The 18,607-nt window shown below is 33.8% G+C and overlaps 1 protein-coding gene across 6 annotated transcripts; it reads right to left on the bottom strand.

Annotated features, from left to right (window-relative positions):
* Window positions 1-582: 582 nt before the first annotated feature.
* LOC114170917 lies at window positions 583-18,563 on the bottom strand. 6 transcript variants are annotated; one of them, XM_028056322.1, is made up of 24 exons: window positions 18,341-18,563; window positions 16,793-16,838; window positions 15,868-16,700; window positions 15,214-15,329; window positions 14,481-14,689; window positions 14,015-14,134; window positions 13,742-13,870; window positions 13,501-13,626; window positions 11,692-11,747; window positions 11,477-11,576; window positions 10,435-10,528; window positions 10,065-10,274; window positions 9,535-9,859; window positions 9,158-9,251; window positions 8,188-8,296; window positions 7,839-8,104; window positions 7,596-7,720; window positions 5,335-5,569; window positions 4,048-4,236; window positions 3,674-3,957; window positions 2,658-2,865; window positions 2,338-2,577; window positions 1,610-1,695; window positions 583-1,025 (listed from the first exon to the last, which is right to left on the bottom strand). In XM_028056322.1, the coding sequence occupies exons 2-24, from the start codon at window positions 16,796-16,798 to the stop codon at window positions 866-868; spliced, it is 4,320 nt and encodes a 1,439-aa protein (XP_027912123.1). In that variant the 5' UTR covers window positions 16,799-16,838; window positions 18,341-18,563; the 3' UTR covers window positions 583-865. The 6 variants fall into 6 exon arrangements, with proteins under 6 accessions (XP_027912123.1, XP_027912119.1, XP_027912118.1 ...); XM_028056318.1 differs by having other exon boundaries at window positions 10,411-10,528; window positions 16,793-16,844; window positions 18,341-18,562; XM_028056317.1 differs by having other exon boundaries at window positions 10,411-10,528; window positions 18,341-18,562.
* Between the last annotated feature and the right edge of the window lie 44 nt (window positions 18,564-18,607).

The following is an 18,607-nucleotide window of genomic DNA, read 5'->3' as shown; positions in this document are numbered from 1 at the left end:
GTTTTCCCCCTTTAAATATCCTTGCCCAAAAAAATGAGTTACGGAAGGAACCTTTGCAACTGAAACAAGTAATTAATCAGAGCAAAAGATAACCTAAAGAACAGAACAAATGAAAACCCTACCTATACCAAAATTTTCCATCCTTAAAAATAATAAAAGTAAAAAGGTAAACTCGGTTTGTCAAGTTCTATAACACAAATAATAACTAACATTGGTAACTCAATCAAGTTGTGAGTTCACTAATTTGATCTCCCAAAACGCGGGTCATCCCATTCTTATATTTTCTTCTTTCATTCTTCTCGTAAGGTTTATCATTCACTTTGAACAAAGGATTGGACAAAGAAAAGACAAATTTATAAATAAAAGAATCAAAGGATAGCAAACAAAAGGAGGATCTGTCTTATTTGGTTAGCAATTTAGTTGTTATGGATAAAATAAAAACAAAGGATTGCAGATTTACTATTTTCTTTTAAAAGGCTTCTCTAGCATAGAAGCCGTCATGGGAAAAATAATTGCTTTAATTAAGAAAATCAAATTTACAATGAATATATAGAGAGAGAAAAGAAAGTAGTGAAGCTTCAGTAAGTTGTATTAACGGAGAAAGCGTCCCCAAAAAAAAATTAAATTAAAAAATACTAGTAAAAGGTGTCTATATCCCTTGAATCTTTGGAGATTTTTTACAAAGAAGCTAAAATGTGGTACTGTACTTCATTCTCCTGTACATCACTGAATATATTCACATGGCAAGGATGCTGCTGCTGACGCTGGCTCACAACCATGTCAAAACGAAGCACCTTTTGAACTGTTGGATTTATCAAAAATTTAGCATCCAGGTTCACGATCAAAAGCTTTTGTTTCTTTTCTATCAAAAACCAGATTCATGTGCCCAAAATGCATCTGGATCCGGACAAAATAGAGAAAAATCTTCAATTTCTAGATTCGCTATGTGCCAATTGACAAATCGAGCCTGTATCGACTTGAATAGAAAAAGGATGATAGGCAAAAGCCAACATTTATCATCATCCCTGTAAGAGAATGTAATAACCAGACTTCAAAATAAAGTTTTTATAAACAAGAAATAAATAAATAAAAAGAAACGAACAATTATCAAACCCAGCTAAAACTATTTTAGCAGCAAACGACTCCATACTAACACTATAAATGAATGACATGAATATAATCATGTGACTACATGCAATGTTGTCATGCTCTTAATATTTGCCATTGCTGTTTGTGGTTCATGTTAGTCCCTGAAAGTTTACCTATGGAGATGTTTCTTTCAGACTATTTGTTAGAATTAGCCAGGGGTTTGCACTTGTAATAAGTTTATCTATCAAATTTGGCAGGATATTATTCTTCCTCGAACAACAAAACCTCCATGGAGAGGCAGTTCAATGATGATTCATAATTCAATAGGCTATCTTGTTCAAATACAAATGAATCTGATGGCTTTATAGTATAATAGATAAGATGATAATGTTATACATTTTTTGAGTATATTTACTTTACCGCCACAGAAGTAAATTTAAACAAAAAATGTAGGTTGTTTGTGGCATACGCCATTGTTGTTTGAGATAAAATGGTGTCATTAAAAAATTGACAGCCTTACCTCTTAACATTACGGGTACTTGCTTCATCAGGGTGGTGAAAGTGGGATAGTGCATAATGAAGGAGACAACAAATAAAAGCAACTCCCTGCACACATGCCGTACACAAACAAATATTAGATACTAAAAGCTATATTTCAAATGTAAGAATTCAAAATGCCAATAATTCTATAAATGTTACAGGGCATCCAATTCTGCAATTCAAAGTAATTTTTTTGGCATTAAGGCTCTACTTTTAACGTTTGAGATGTAGAATGTATCATAATTTTGATTCTATTTCAATGCTTAAAAGGCTTAATGCAATATCCTTTTACTACAAACATCGTTTAAAATCCTCCACAATAAATTTTTAAAGGTAAATCTAATTAGTAAAACAAGAAGAATTTTTTACTGAATATAGTATTCTTCACATAAAAAATTGTTACTGTTAATAAAGCCTCATTAACAACTTCAATATTCTAAGGAATTGTATTTTAGTTACTAGAGTTTTTTTATGTCTTAACAATATTATCTGCAATTACCCCTATTCTTCTTGAAATAGAAGCACGTTACAGCTATGCATTATAAGCATGATGGGGCAATTTGCTGCGAGCAACTTATGATGAAATGCTCATTATAAACTTTCAGCTTTTTAAGGTTCAATAAGCAATGAATACATTATTGCAAGCAAGTCATTTTTTTCACTTACACATACACCATAGTTATACTAAGTAGGAAATGGAGAACTTACAATATTAAATAAAGAAGTAGCATTCCACAGTGCATATACTCGAAAAAGTGAAGCTCTTCTGGGCTCTTTACTGAATAATGCATTCACACCAGCAGGAAATGGAGAAAGTAGAGAAAGAGGAAGAATTAGCAGAACAGAAAGAAAAGCAGGAAGAGAAATCCAGTAGAACTGGAGCAACATGAGGAGAGTGACAGAAATATCTGCTAAAAGCATCAACGTAATCAGAAACTGTACAGTGTCCTGAAACAAAGATGTCATGCATTAGACAGTGTTCAATTTATAGTTGTGGACAGGTGAAACACCTAAAATAGTTTAACTACCTGACGACCAACAGGTCTAGTATTGCACAACAGGAGAGAAAGTGGGAATAGAAAGTCCCTTTTAAAGTCCAGTGATTTTAAGGTAGCATCATTTATTAGGCCGCCATTAATTCCTCCGGTTATCCTTTTAAGAGATAATGAATTACTCATGTATGGCCAACTATGCTGCAGCTGCTTAAGATTCTTTTTTCCATGTGGCACATTTTTCCTGTCATAAGTAACAAATAAATAGTCTAGGCCTAACAAAATACAGGATTTAAACAGAGTCTGAACAAATCATCATCTACGAGATATTAAGCAATATCAAGAAACAATGCAACTTGAAGGCTAAAAGTAAAGAATTAGTAAGGGTATTAATATTGTGACAGGTCAGATCGTTCTCTTTGATACCATTTGGAAGAGTGAATATATTCTCACTGATACGTAAAACTGAACTAATATAATCAGTGGGTATTAATATATGAATAGGAGAACAATTTTTACATTAAGCCAGCCTGAAAATCAGGAAGATAATTACTCCTATAACTGTTGTAGCATGAAAGACAAATTCTAATTACATCAAAACCTATTATTAATAGCATAAATCAGACAACACTAATTCTGATTAATTTCTGTATATCAAATCTCTTGATACTGTTTTCTTCCTAATTTTCAGCAATAATTCCAAATCCGAATTCAACAACAACAAATGGTTAAAACCACAATAACAGTGAAAACAAAGTGGCATACTAGTTATTGGAAACAGAAAATAAAGACAAAACATTTTCTTTACCTGATTTCTCAAATATTTTCGTAGGCCAAATGTTCATTCCAAAAATATTTTTTAACTAGTTAAAAAATTTACAAACATTCCCTTTTATATTATTTGGTTTCAATTGGCACTACTAATTCTTATAGGACAAAATAAATCCATTGTTCTCATTCCTTGCCATGTTAACAGGATTAATCAAAAGAAACCAAGGGTTACAGTCTGTATGTATAGAGCATTCGGTCAGGATCATAAATTAGTAAATTACCTCACTACTTCATCAGTGCCAACCCAAGTATCAGATTGATGCAACTCAAGAAGGGAATAATCCCCAACTGCTACCACAATACCAAGTTGATAGTATCCAGAAGCTGTTGCTTGGAACCATCCAAGCTCAATTTTAACTCCATGGAACTCAAGTTGGGGGTTTCCATGGCTGTTTATCCAATCAACAACGGGTCCTAGTGCAGTACGGATTGATCCATGCCTTACTGTTCTTAACTGAGCATTCAGTCCAGCTACCAAGCGATTCCAGACAGTTGCTGGGACATGCTGCAGATATCAAGTTTGAGATTAGAATGTCAGCTATGTATAGAGAAAACATAACTGACTAAATCCTAACAACCTTAATAATCAATATACCTGACCAAGGAGGTTTGTCAACAGTGTATCATTGTGAAGATAATAAGGTGCCATGTAGCTCCCATCCCCACCAAAAATTATGCACATGGGAAATCTCTTCTGTATAATTGACACAATGTCTAATCGCTTCTCATCACCGCCAAGAAAAAAATCGATGTACGCTACCATTAAATCTGGAGTTGTCCCAACCTGCATAATTTGTTTCTTAAATTAAAGAAACTAAAAAATGACTCTGCATAACTTAGCCAAATGGAAACATTATTTGCAAGGACATAGATTTTAATAGAAACGAGTGACAATAGAGAAGTTGAAAAGCAAACATTTATACTTCTACATAAATAAAATTAATACCGATGTTTATATCACATTCTTTTTGCTTTTGTGTGAAAATAAAGGAATGCAATCTGGTAAACATAGCATCTTCTGAACTATGATATCGTCATATTGTAACTTGTTAGATGAAATATAAAACCACTTATTCCTTCTAGGAATTCCAAATAGTTCCCAAGAAATAACCAAACAAAAACAATCCATATATTTAGTTCTACTAAAACAATTCTTATGTCTAGGGAGCATGGAATCTTAAGTTAGAAGCTGAAATATTTTATGATTAGAAATTAGAATTAAAAGAGAGTATAATACATGGCTCAAATTTCTGTTATCACACCTATGGTTGTGCCCAAAACACATACCATTTGAATATCTTTATATAAATTTAGGAATCTTTTACCATTAGGGAAGACTAGGTCTTTTGCGGTTATTTGGCTTGAATTGTTCTTTAGAAGTCTCTTTTTTAATCAAAAATAAAGAATGCTATTGCATCACTATACGGGTCACAATCCTAACCAGGTTAGCACTATAGTGTATATTAATCCTATGCAGCATTCTTAATACAAGTATATGGAAAAGGAAATACAAAAGTGGCGGAGGGGGGTTAAATCCAGACCCACTAACAAAATTTAAATTGTGTAAGCCCAAATTTATCTCCACAAAAATCATGTGAAATAAAGGGAGGAACACCATTCCACCACCTTTCCACCAAAATAAAGGGAGGAACATTTATGACTTTTAATACCAAAGGAAACTAGTCTATCAACACATCTATCTCCTTCTCTGAAAATATGACAGACGAAAATACATGTTTTAAAATCTCCATAGAGTTCATCTATCTACGCTTCGATCTCCAAGGAATCAAATCATGTTTAATCATTCTCAAACCATATGAACCGGTCTAATAAGGAATTTATGGAAATTACTCCATCATGTTAAAGGCTTTGCAAGTCAAACCTTCATCCCTTTGTACAAAGCACGTGATCGACAGGACCGTAGACAAGAATGGTCATATTCAGATTTAACATATTCCTGAAGGCGACTGATTTTGACCCTTCGCCTCCAATGCTTCCAGGACCAAGCACAAGGATATGCAACAACCGAAAGTATACTATGCACTGATCCTTCCCACCAATCATATGCAGCAACTGAGTTGATTTCATCGATAAATCTATTAAAAGCATCCTCATACCTGCATCACCATTAGAATATAATTTAATCCAAAATAAATAATAGTTAAAGTAATAAATTTGTCATGTGTTTAGATGGTAATATCAAGAGTACAACAAGATATGTTCAATAGTTAGCAAGTACGTGTGATTTTCAGTTGCATCAAATATTAATGATTTCAATCAATCTAAACTGATACAGTTAACAAGTTGGCGAAATTTTACAATACAGAAGAGTGATGATTCATATCAATATAAATGAATAGCTATTAAGTAGGAATGATTTTTCAGTTAGTGTATAACTCCATTGTATCAAATATGTTGAAAGTCCTATATAGACTAGAGATGAGGCCAGTTCACAATATATAAGTGGATGCAAACCTCACCTTACAAGCCAGTTTTGTAAGGTTAAGTTAGGCTTAAAGTTTACTTTTTAACATAGTATGAGTTAGAGCCTATCCTAATTGTTGTTTGTTGAGTCTATTGTTCCACCTGCTGAACAATTCATCACTGTCTAGTCCCATGCACGAGATATATATGTCTCGGCGTGAGGAGAGGTGTGTTGGAAGTTCCACATCGACTAGAGATGAGGCCACTATACAATATATAAGTGGATATAAACATCTCTTTACAAGTCGGTTTTGTGTGATTAAGTTAGACTTAAAATTCACTTCTTAACAAAATATGTTGGAGATCAGTACTATTAATCAGAATCGGTTGGATATCAGCACATATCAATCAGAATCATCAAATCCAAAATTGTAAAGCCCATAATAGGATTTAATGTAAATAAAATCAGTTTTATTTCCTTATTTAGGGACAGCTCTTATAGGGAGATATATTTCCCTGATTTTCAGGGATAGATTAGTGTAAAGGTTTACTCCCTTATTTTCTACTTATACCTTTCTTTTGTATTTTTCCCAAATCAATATACATCATATTATCCATAGAACTGTTACTGCTATCATTTTGTTTGTTATTATAGAATTGTATATGGTCTAAATGTATTGTGTGTATAATGCAAAGCACACAATATGTATTCATACTATTGAGTAGAATTAATTACAATAAAGACACATAATAATATGGAATCAATCACCCTAATTTACGAGATTATGTAACGGTTGATTTCCTAGATATCTGTAACCGCTAATTATATTTTAACACTCTCCCTCAAGCTAGAGCATATATGTCATATGCACGAAGCTTGTTACAAATGTACTCAATCCGAGAGCCTCTAAGGGACTTGGTGAATACGTCAGCTAGCTGATTGCTAGAGTTGACAAAATCAGTAGTGGTTTCTTCAGAGAGTACCTTTTCTCTAACAAAGTGACAATCAATTTCAATGTGTTTGGTTCTTTCATGGAAGATCGGGTGTGATGCAATGTGAAGTGCAGCTTGGTTGTCACAAATAAGCTTTGTTTCATGGATGTCCCCTATTTTAGTTGTAGTAGTAGTTGCCTAAGCCACGTAAGCTCACAAGCCTAAGCTAGTATTACACTCTAGGACAAAACACATGGAACTTGATGTGTTTTTTGTTCAAGAGAAGGTTGTCACCAAGCAACTGGTGGTACAGCACATTACTGCTAGATTTTGTTTTCTTAAGGACAAACTCCATGTAACAGAGCATTCTTTGGTTTCTCAATCATCTTGAGTTTGCAGTGGGGATCTGAGTCTATAACTGCACTGTATCAAATAAAACTGTCACCGTTATTATAGTAGACCGTTATCAGTTTTCTGTAACTGATTTAGTTAGTTAGTTAGTTAGTTGTCCATTACAGCTGTTGTGATCAATTGGTTACAACTGTTTAACCATTAATTCTGTGTATATGTAGTGGTCGTTACAAAAACTTCGATATCCTTTTGTACATTGAATCAACATGTACTATTCATATCTACTCAATATTCAGGAATACAGTAGATCAATGATTTAAGCTAAAATAATTACGCTTCCAGTATTTATCACTACACAACCACACATATAAAGCAATATGACTTCAGGATCCACAACATGCATGTATGCATAATTCATTATGTAGTTGCTCTTACACAATCTCAATTATAGCATGAGGAGGTGAATAAGGAAGATGCCAGGGTTCTCTAAAAGTATTAGGGCCCATAAAGTACACTCTGTGTACATGACTTTGAGTCTCTTCAGCTCTAGCTCCACGAACCTGGTTTTCGAACAACAAAGATATAATGCATCCAATAGTTTCAGAGTCATGTGTTAAGGCTCAATTAATACTGAGAAAGAACTAATTAGCAGACGAAATTTTCTCCTCAGAATAATACCTCGGAGAGGGAAAGAAGATATGGAAAACGGTGATGATTACGGTGTTCAATTGAACTTGAACTATGATATGAACCAGAACCGATCAACTTGATTCTCAAAGTACTTAGTAGCAGAGCCAAGATCAATAAAATGAATGATAACATTACTGAAAAAGGCCAGGGACCCCAAAATGTATAAATGAGCTCCTCTAGAGGTGTATAGCAATTTGGCATCCGATATTTGTCTGATATGCATTTATATGGACAAGACCGTTCTGTAACACCCCCTGAAATGAAAAGAACCATCCTAAAAGTTTGAGATATAACATAATGTTAGGCCTGTATAGCAAAGTCATATCATCAAAAATACCTCGTTTATATATGAAATTTGCACGATTTGGAAGAAGATCAAGAGGACAAGGAATGCAAAGATCTTCCTCAGAACCATCAACATCTTTATAGGAACCAATAGGACATTCCTGTAAAATCACTTGCACAGTTTAACAAATTTTCAGAAAGTAAGCACCCAGTGCAGGTGGAAGAACTATTAGATTTGTGACAGATCAGACAGCTTAAATTCAGTAAATTTTAGAATACAATATGTATGTGACAGTTAACCGAGTCTCTTTCCAATATGTTTTGGGAACAAACATCAGGAAAGAGCTCTAGCTAGATCTAGGAGATGACGATTCTTCCTTTTTATGTAACCCTGTTTTGTTATGGAGTGTTAACACATGTTAGTTCATGAATAATACTATTAAGAAACAAAAATTTGGAGAATAGATGATTCACATATTTAGTATCATTAACGAACCTAATTCTTTTGATGTTTTTTCCAAATTGATTTTTGACCAAATGGAAAAATTAACAAAGATTTGAAATACATGTCAAATCACCAATCCCTTTGCATATTGCTCGTTTAAAAAAAGGATCCCTTATATAGCTAGTGTGTAGATGGGGAAAGGGGTCACAGTGTTGGAGATCATGACCAAAAGAGAGAATGGAATTACCCACAGGGTAACTGACTGCTGAATTGGGAATAAAGAGGGTAGCAAGAGAGTAATTCAGTTTTAGTGGGTGTAGATTGGGTAATAATTATGAGGGGGAGACTAGGCTAGGACATCAAGGAGACTTAACACTCTAATTAACTAGTCTATTCTTCTTACCTGTTCTGTAATTCTTTCATTAAGCAGATTAAAGGTAAGGTTATAACCATGATACATGCCAGAAATCTGCTGCAGTGAATCTTCATCTCTCTATGATTGGTAAATATCTCTAACATTCTAAGAAAATCCAAGAATGCGAAGGAAAAAAAACAAGAAAAAACTACAGGAGCAAACCTCGCAGAAAATTCCATAAAGACCTTTAGGGCATGCTTTCCCAGTTATCGTACCCTCTTGTCCATGATGACCATCATTGTCCCCCGCACCTCCACTGTTTAAAATCATATGAAGAAAGAGATGATGTTCCTCAGCAAAGTTTATTAAAAGAAAGTGTAAGTAACCATTTTACCCTGATGCTGATTAAATTATTCACAATGACCATGTTTCAACTTTCAAGTTCCTTAAAAGTGAGCCCAGAATTTGGTCCTCCAAAATTATACCACCACAATAGTCCTCTAACTACATGGAAATAGCATTTGGCCCAAGAAATAACAGTAATAATCTATTATGTTCCCCAATTCTACAGTCATTAATAGAGACATGATTATACATACCTGTTATTCATGGTGCCAATAATACTTGCAACAGGAACATATTCTTCCTCCACACCAATCTTTGACCAATGAAAATGGATTCTACCTCCACCTCCACCACCACCACCAACAGGGCCACCATTGCCCCCAACAACAGACAAGGATGAATTCTCCAAGAGCCTAAGTTCTTGAAGGAATAGAAGGACTGTTCCACCAGAACCTCCACCTAGACCCCCCACTAAAGAACCATCACTGCTTGTTATTGATTTGCTAAAGCTTTCACCATCAGCCCTCAAGGTTCCATATAGGTCAAGTCTCAAAAGTGGCCACTGAATGGATCCCATCACTAGACAAGATTAAACAAAAATTAAGTGATCAGAGAATATAACAAAAAACAAAAAAAAATAGGCATTTGCCTTTGTATAATGAATAGAGGCACCAGCAGATATAGCATTTGTAGCCATCATCATCCATGTGAATAAGCCAGAAATAAATTTGAAGAATCCTTTACATGAAACATAAAAAGTCAAGGTACGTATTAAACTAATTACCAATCATCCCGCCTCCAACAACATGCCCATATGACTCATTTGGGCCCTCAGTTCCGCTGCCCAGTTCACATGGAAGAATAGCATTTCCATAGTCATTACCACCAATACTTTCTCTCCCATTGAAATATCCAGATCCTCCTTTTCCACCATGCCCAGCACCACCACCAGCTCCATTCAAAAAGTTTCCTTTACCAATACCTTCAGTGCAACCTGGAAAAGGTCCCTATCTAATCAAAATCTTAATACTATCCTTTCGTGGTAATTAGCATTTTTACAACCTAAGTAAACATTTTTAATTAGAACAGAAATGTATAGAAAAAAAAAATCTCTTCAACATTTTAATTACCTAATTCAGATGCAGTAATCATACCATCTGTATCAACAATCACAGTTCGAGCCCTGTGAATGTGAATTATGCTTCCCATCATAATGCCATTTACAAGAAGATCCTCAACACGACATATCTGCAAAAAAATTCATAAGAATTCGCCATGATATTCAACTATAACAGCAATATTTTGCATTTATGTCGACCCGATCACAAAATTCCCAATAAAAGTAGATTGAATTAGAAATAGTGGCAATGATACAAAGATGTTATTTCATGCAATAAAACTCAGAACTTGCATTAAATGCAAAATATATGGGTGGGATTAAAATTAGTTCCAACTTAATTCCAAGAGTGTAAAAACATAAGAAAATATATTAATTTTTTAAAATTAAATACATCTAAAAGTAGCACTTTTTACTATAACTACACAAAGGTTGTACCTTGGTCTATTAGAGGTCGTTGGAGGAAATGCATTAAGTTTTGTAGTGGAATTGATTTTAAGGTAACCCACTTTCCGAGAAGGAAATTGTTAAATATAGTGAAAAATTATGTATGGGATTAATCTCCCTCGTGTAGAAAATACACATAGGGTACTTTATTTATAATAAAGGGAATATGGACTAAGCCAAACATACAAATAAAGAATAATAACAAAGCATAAGAAGATAAGTTACATAAGATAAAAATGACTACATGATATCTAATAATCTAATATATCTAATAGAAATCATTGTGTTGATAAGATGGCGAGTTTAGGCCTTTCTTCTAGAGAAGTGTTTAAATGGTATACGGTTATGCCAACTTTTATAAGTTTGGACTTTTATTATAATAGGTTTCTTTTTTTATGTATAGAGTTTCTTAGCTTGTGTATAGCTTTATAGTTGGCCCGCTTTTTGTTCATGGGTTTTGGTTGGGTCTACCCATGAGTTCTTTTGTATCTTCTTTTTGTTTTTGATGATATTTTCATGTGATGGCAAATAATGGATGTTCTTGGGGTGTCAACCTAGCTAAGATGCCAAGGATTATACTAACGCCTAGCATGAGTTTTATAAAAAAAAACAAAAACAAAAACAAAGCTTACTTGTAGTGAGAACGAGAGTGTATAATTGACATGACAATCGTCAGGTGGCGTTATCAAATCCATTGGACATCTCTGCGTGTCACAAAGATGTTTTGTCACCCTACAAACATAATTATAAAAAAAAAAAAAAATAGGATTAAATTTAGAGTTTCCCAACAGGCCAGACAGAAACTGTTTTAGTCAAGCAATGCAACCTAGAAAGTGATCATACTTACATGCCTCTACTAGCGTCATCATCCAAAGGAGCTTGAAGTAAAGAACCTAGACCAACCTGTCGCAAGAGCAACACTGTCAATTGAAATGCTGCATCCAAATGCAACTTCAAAGGGGAAAATTCATGAATTTGAGAAACAGTGACATAACACAAATTTGTCTTGGTCTGAAGGAATTTAGATACAATGAGATATTACAAAGGCAGCAAGACTTCCCAGGAGATATGATGCAGATTTGGTTTACTTGACGTTTATGTATTTATATCAGATTTTATTTGAATCTATGAAGAAAGCCTATTTTTTCAGAGATCTGCTGTAAATTATGTAATTAGGATCATACTTTAGATATAGCTTAATTCTTTCAATTTTTTGGTTTTAACTTGTATATATATATATATATATATATATATATATATATATATATATATACATTCATGTATAATTATTAAAGTTTAAATCAATGACTGATCAAAACAAAACACATTCTTTAGTCATTACTTCTAATTTAAAGTTGGGATATAAAACTTGTTGAGAATATCAATTAGAGATACAACTAAAGTAGTACTTATAATGTTTGGATAATTCTCATGTTACATACTGGTTTAAAGGAGTTAACTTAGACCTCAAGACAAAATTATATGACGGTATCAGAATTTATCTTAAATTCATCACCAAGACACCCATGCTTATCTATGCTCTACACACCTAATCCTAAGCATGAGATGATGTTATTATTGGACCACCTACACTGATCCACACTTCAAAAAACTCACATGTCCATTTAGGGTATTGTTTGACTCGTTAGGGTGGGGTTGAGATCCTATATCAAATAAAGATATGGTCATTCTAGTCCTCATAACCAGAATACTCCATAAAACCGACCAACCCATAAAACAGGATGGAATCGAGTAACAAAAATTGAAGATAATAACTATAATTAAAAAATTGAAAATAATAAACTATAACTGAAAACAATATCCATCATTAGAAAAATGGAAAATAAAAAATGAAAGTAATATTATTTTATTAAAATTTATATATCAAATCACTATATTTAATAATTCAAATCAATTTCATTCATGTGACTAAAATTTAAAAAATACATATTTTATTCGAGATCCCACATCTACTATAGATATGGTCAAATTATAATATATAATGCAGACATATACTTCCAAGTCATTTTTGTAAGATTGAGAATTTTAACTTTTAAATTTAGAATTATTTTTTTCTTTATTTATTTTCTTTTAAATTAGGCTAAAGTGACCCATTGACCTGATATAAGGCCTGGATAGTCCACAAATTACTAGCCAATTTGTAGGGTTGAGTTAAGTCATGAGCTCAAGTTACAAGATGGTATCATTATCTGTCCTATATATGTTATTAGGCCACCCACATCTGCCTACACTCCACTAGATATCTATTCCTAGGCACAAGAGGTTCTGTTGTTGGACCACCCACATTTGTCCACACTCTAGATATTCAATCCTAGACATAAGAGATTGCTGAAATCTCACATTGATCAAAATTATCAATATAGTCCTACCAAGGCTTAAGCATCCTCATCTTATAAGTTAGTTTTTGTGGGATTGAGTTAGATTCTAAGTCTGAATTCTGAGATAACCAAATTGTAAACAAAAATCTGTCGAAGAGTAAAACCATCTAGATATTTTCTTCCACTCACAGCACTTCAATCAACTTTTGATATTATCATCCCTTGCTTAAGGGAGAGTCCTAAAAATCATTTAAATCTTTTATAACCACTTCAAAAAGTATAAAAACTACAAAAGTCCTTGTAAAGATAATGCTTACAGTTACATTATAGAACAGAGACAAGGATAATCGCTCGCCTTTGATAGCATCGCCTTCACCAGTCAATTGTAGTAGTCCTTGACCATATAAAGCCAAGTTTGAATTTGAACTAATGACAGAATTTTGCTGTGAAGGAAAGAAACTAGTATTATAATGGAAGTTCCAAACCACCAGGAACAAAATATGGTTATATAACCAAGAATTGTGCGTAACTTCAAATAAATAATAAAGAGTATTATACCCTTAAAACAGCAAGATTTCTCACTTCAAGCACTGAAGCAGTCACAACTGTAGTTTCACCACCATCAATTTGCATTGTGGAGTTCCACATGAGTAGCATTTTAACAGAAACTCTAAATGCACCAAAAACCTTCATATATTAAAGGCAAAATTGTCATATTACATGTTGATACTACAACTCAAACAAATAGTAGTTCAAAATAATTGACACATATATGAATTGATAACGGAACTAAAGTTATAACAGAAAAATACATTAAATCACAAAACATACCTTTATGATAGAATCACTCAATAAAAGCTCTTCTGCAACAAGCTCAAACTCAGAAATTGGATAATCAGACAACCCAAAGATTAAGCTTCCTCCACTGTATACACTAATTTGGCCTCTAACCTTCATAATTAGAGAATTCAAACAAATATCAACCATTTGGCTCCAATGGTTAAACATAGCAATGACTAGTATAGAAAATAAAAAATATATCAATGAAATTGTTTTCAAAGACAAAAGATAATGTAATATCACAAGAAAAAAAATTCAGGCGATATTTTTCTTAATAATTTGTGCAATAAAACTATTGCTACAAAATGCTTTAGCAGATCAGAACAGTCATGAGCTTAAGCACTCTATCATATAAAGAATTTTCTAAGGCACGAGAAATATTAAAAAGGTAATGAAATGGTGACTCTGTGATCATGATTGTTTGTGGGTATAGTACGTAATGAATGTAATTCTCTACCTGGACTCTGGACCACACAAGCGGAACCAACACTTTTGCATTATTTTCCACATAAACATTTGACCATAAAGGGCTGGTTGAGAAGTCAAGCAAAGGAGTCTCAGTTTCTGTTGTGACATTATCATTGCTAACTTTCAAACTCAGTAAATGTGCATTGAAATATGTTCCAGCTGCTCCAGAATTCCCAGGACAGCCAATACTCAAACCTCCTGTCACAACAATTGCATGTATTATGTATAAGCTCCTTCTTGTTATCCAGATGAAGAAAAACAGCACCCTTGCAGGTTACTTGAGTTGAAAATTTTGAAGATACAACGATGTCAACCAAAAATACTTTATTAAAAGAACATAAATTATCAAATGCATATTCTCACCACCACCAAAAAATTTAAACTGTGTGCCTGTAATCAGGAATAATGACAGATAGATTCCAAAATCTAAATCAGGAGAACAATTTTCCAAAACATAAAATTCTTTAGTAAATCTGAGAAGTTGGGAGGTTTCCTAGTTGAATAGGTTCTGGACACTATCTTTTAAAGTAATAACAAAAACAGGAAAGGTTTGCTTATGTTCGCACTGAAAAGTGAAAACCTTTATTTGTTCGAAAAAAGATTTTAATTTTTTGTGCTTCGATTTACATAATTTGACCTTAACACCCTTACGGTAGAATAAAAGATTAAGCAGGAGTCATCATTGGTATAATTACCATGTACAGGTGTGAAATAGAACTAACCATGAACCGTAACATTTAAATCTTCTTGTATGCTATAACAATCCAGCGATATTCTTCCTCCACCCCCTCCACCCCATCCTCTCCCACCAGCGGCACTGATGGTACCATACCCCTTCCTACACTCCACAAAAAATAAAGTTGAAAAGAAAAGTTACTAGCACAATTCACTATATAACATGTATTAGTTCCCCACAAAACCTTCAATACAGATATGGCACTTTCAAAAACTGGAAAAAACTCAAACCTTCATCAAGAACAAGACATTTCCAAAAAACATCCACATTCTTCAAAAGAAAAAGATTACTACCTCTGCAATTGTAATTGACCATACCAAATGCCAAGACAGATCCATCTAAATAGAATATTAAGCACTATGCCATCATCAACAAAAGCTACAAATCTCTGCCATCAATATCATTTAAAAGTATTACCAACATTTGCTATTTTCTCATCATCTAAACTTCGAAAACACTTTACATGTAAAAAAACTATTAGCTATGATGTTGTAGCAGTTCGTAGAAGTGACTTAAATGCCAAAAATAAACAGCATTTCTCTCTTCAAATAATAGCTATGGCCCCCTAAACAGTCATTTGGAAGTCGTCAAATGAAAAAACATGTATAAGTTTATAGACTAACAAGCAGATCATACTCACAGCTTCACGGCATGAACCAATATACTTCCACCAGAACCACCTCCCCCATTAGAACCTCCATCTCCTCCTTCTGCAATAATAGATCCATTTACATATAAAGTGTCCTTCACTAGAAGCTTTACACGTCCTCCACCATTCCCTCCATATTGTTTTATATTAGATTTTCCACCACCCTTGCTCCCGTAACTCCATGGTTCAGACAATGTAGACCAAGCATAAACATCACCACCCCAGTTTGTCTTATTATTTTTTAAACAAGATGCACCACGCCCACCATGGCCTCCACCAGCTCCGTCACTGCCAACAGGAGTGCCACTAGTTTGGGAAGGTGGTAACCCACCTAAAGATGATGAGTCTATATAAGAACTGTATTCCATAGTCAGATTGGCTGAAGATAAAACCACAGAACCAGCAACAATAGATGCATTTTGACCAAGTTTAATGTTGCCAGACACATTTACTGATATCATGCACCCTTCCACAGGGCATAAAAGCGACACATCAGAAAGTAGCTCCAGGTTTCCAACACCATAAATGTTAATATCAGATTTTAAATAATGAGTTGAGCTTAGCAAGCATGTGGTATTAAAAGATCCTACACCTTCCAAGTCCTCGCAAGAGACTAAAACATTCAATGGGGATGACAAAGTTGATGTGTCAACAAATGCAGAATCATGGAGTTGAGAATCATCTAGCACAAGTGACTCAGAATAACCCAACCACCTCGCTAAGCCAGTACTCCTATTCAGGTGCTGTCCTGAACTAAGAGAAATACAATATACATGAAGATATCCCAAAAGAATGCAGCACCAGAGGTTCCAATGCATCACCACCTATGCCAAGTATTCATCAGTAGAAATCAGAATAAATGTAAAATTTCAACCGCTCAATGAAAAGTACCTAGGAATTTAATTCAGAAAGCTACCTCCATAGGGATTGATCCTGAAGGAAATCACTCTTATACATTTATTCTGCAACTAAATACAAAAGAGATATCAAAAATAAGAAAAAACAAGAAGGTTAGAGTACCACCTTAGCTTATATGTTTTCACTCATTAAGGACTTCATGTAGAAGATATGTATCATGAAAGAGATAAATTGGGATGTGAAGCTAGTAAAAGTTGAAGTTAAATTCTTAATGTTCACAAAGGAAATTATATCATACTTCAAAAAATTCACTGCTAACTTTTCCGATTAAGAAATTTGCAAGCAAACCATGAAATAAATAACACATGAAAAATGAGAAAGGATATTACTCTACTTCAGCCTTTTAAATTATAAGAGTGTGAGTGGCTCAATCTAATGTGTTTAGTAAAGAAAATCCCTCCTCTACAAGTTTTCATTAAATCTGTATATCATATATATCTAAAATTTATAAACAAGAAAGCACTGTGGACAATGATTCCAAAATAAAGGAATACGATGCACAGAGAGAGAGTAAGAGGGGGGACACTAGTCAATTTGATAGTTACGCTAAAATGCATAAAATGCGACAAGGGTAATATAGTAGTATATATAAAACAGTAAACAACAAATCATAATTTGAGTGACTAAAATCCAATTTAACTATTGTAACCATTATAAATTCTGGAAAACCTAAACTAAAAGGCATCACATTGCTGCAAGGTTTTGATAGCAAAAATGGCCTTTATCAACTAAAATCTACAACATAGGAACCAAATATTTAAACCTAATTATAATTCATGCTGTCAGTCTGTCGTGTATCTTAAACCTATCACCAACCTTATTTTTTCCACAAAAACTAGCATAATATTATCTTCATCACAACATAGATAAGTGCAGTTAATTACTTCAGACTGCACTGTCCCCGTAAAAAAAAAATGTTTCCATGTGTGACCAACACCATCAGTCTTCAACATTAATTAAGATTAAAACACACTATACATTAAACACTCTACTGTTTATTAACATCTGATATGGCAAATTATTTCTAGAGGAATATAAAAGTGAACATCATCAGCAACATATTCGAAAGCCTTATGTTACACAACACAAGCATGCATGTTCTGACAACCTAGCGTGTCATTTTCCAAGCTATAAATACCTCAACGCCATAATATTTTCTTAACTTGCACACTTTCCATTACCTCCGAATCCTCACAATTCCAAAGAATTACAGACAACACATTCACAGTCATCTAAACCGCTTTGAATCAGTGTAAAAAGCCGTACCGCAGTGAAATTCAACTCCAGTAGCGAAACTCGATGACGAATCCGTTAACAGAAACACAATCTCTAACAACACAACTCATGCAATGCTTTCCGAATTAACTAAAAAGGAAAAAAGGCACAATAAAACCTATTTCTAAACCTATCAATCAATCAGTAATCGAGAACGATGGAGAAATTAAAAGAAGAAAATGCAGAGATGAGAGAATCGGGAATGGAAAAAGAAAAATCGCAGAAGAGGTGAAAAAGTGAGAGTGATGTAGTGAAAATGGAGTGAACTAACCGTGGAGGTAGAAGAGTGAGGAAGAAAATGAGTAGGAGAGTGAATCTTTGAGGGTTGAATTATGGTAACAGTTGATGGTCTAAGTCAGAACATGGCGTCTTTGTGGCATCTTTTGCTTTTACTTTGTTGCTTTTGTTTGGTTAATAATAATAAATAATAATAATAAAAAATGAGAGGCAAAATTTACAGTGGAAGCTGCTTTAGGTGCGGGGAGAGGAGAAAAAGTCTGTACGAGTCCAACCTACGTTTATGTAAGAGCTGGATTCT

Source organism: Vigna unguiculata, chromosome 2 (assembly GCF_004118075.2).
Source record: "Vigna unguiculata cultivar IT97K-499-35 chromosome 2, ASM411807v1, whole genome shotgun sequence".
Taxonomy (NCBI): domain Eukaryota; kingdom Viridiplantae; phylum Streptophyta; class Magnoliopsida; order Fabales; family Fabaceae; genus Vigna; species Vigna unguiculata.
This window is presented reverse-complemented; position numbering and strand designations above follow the sequence as displayed.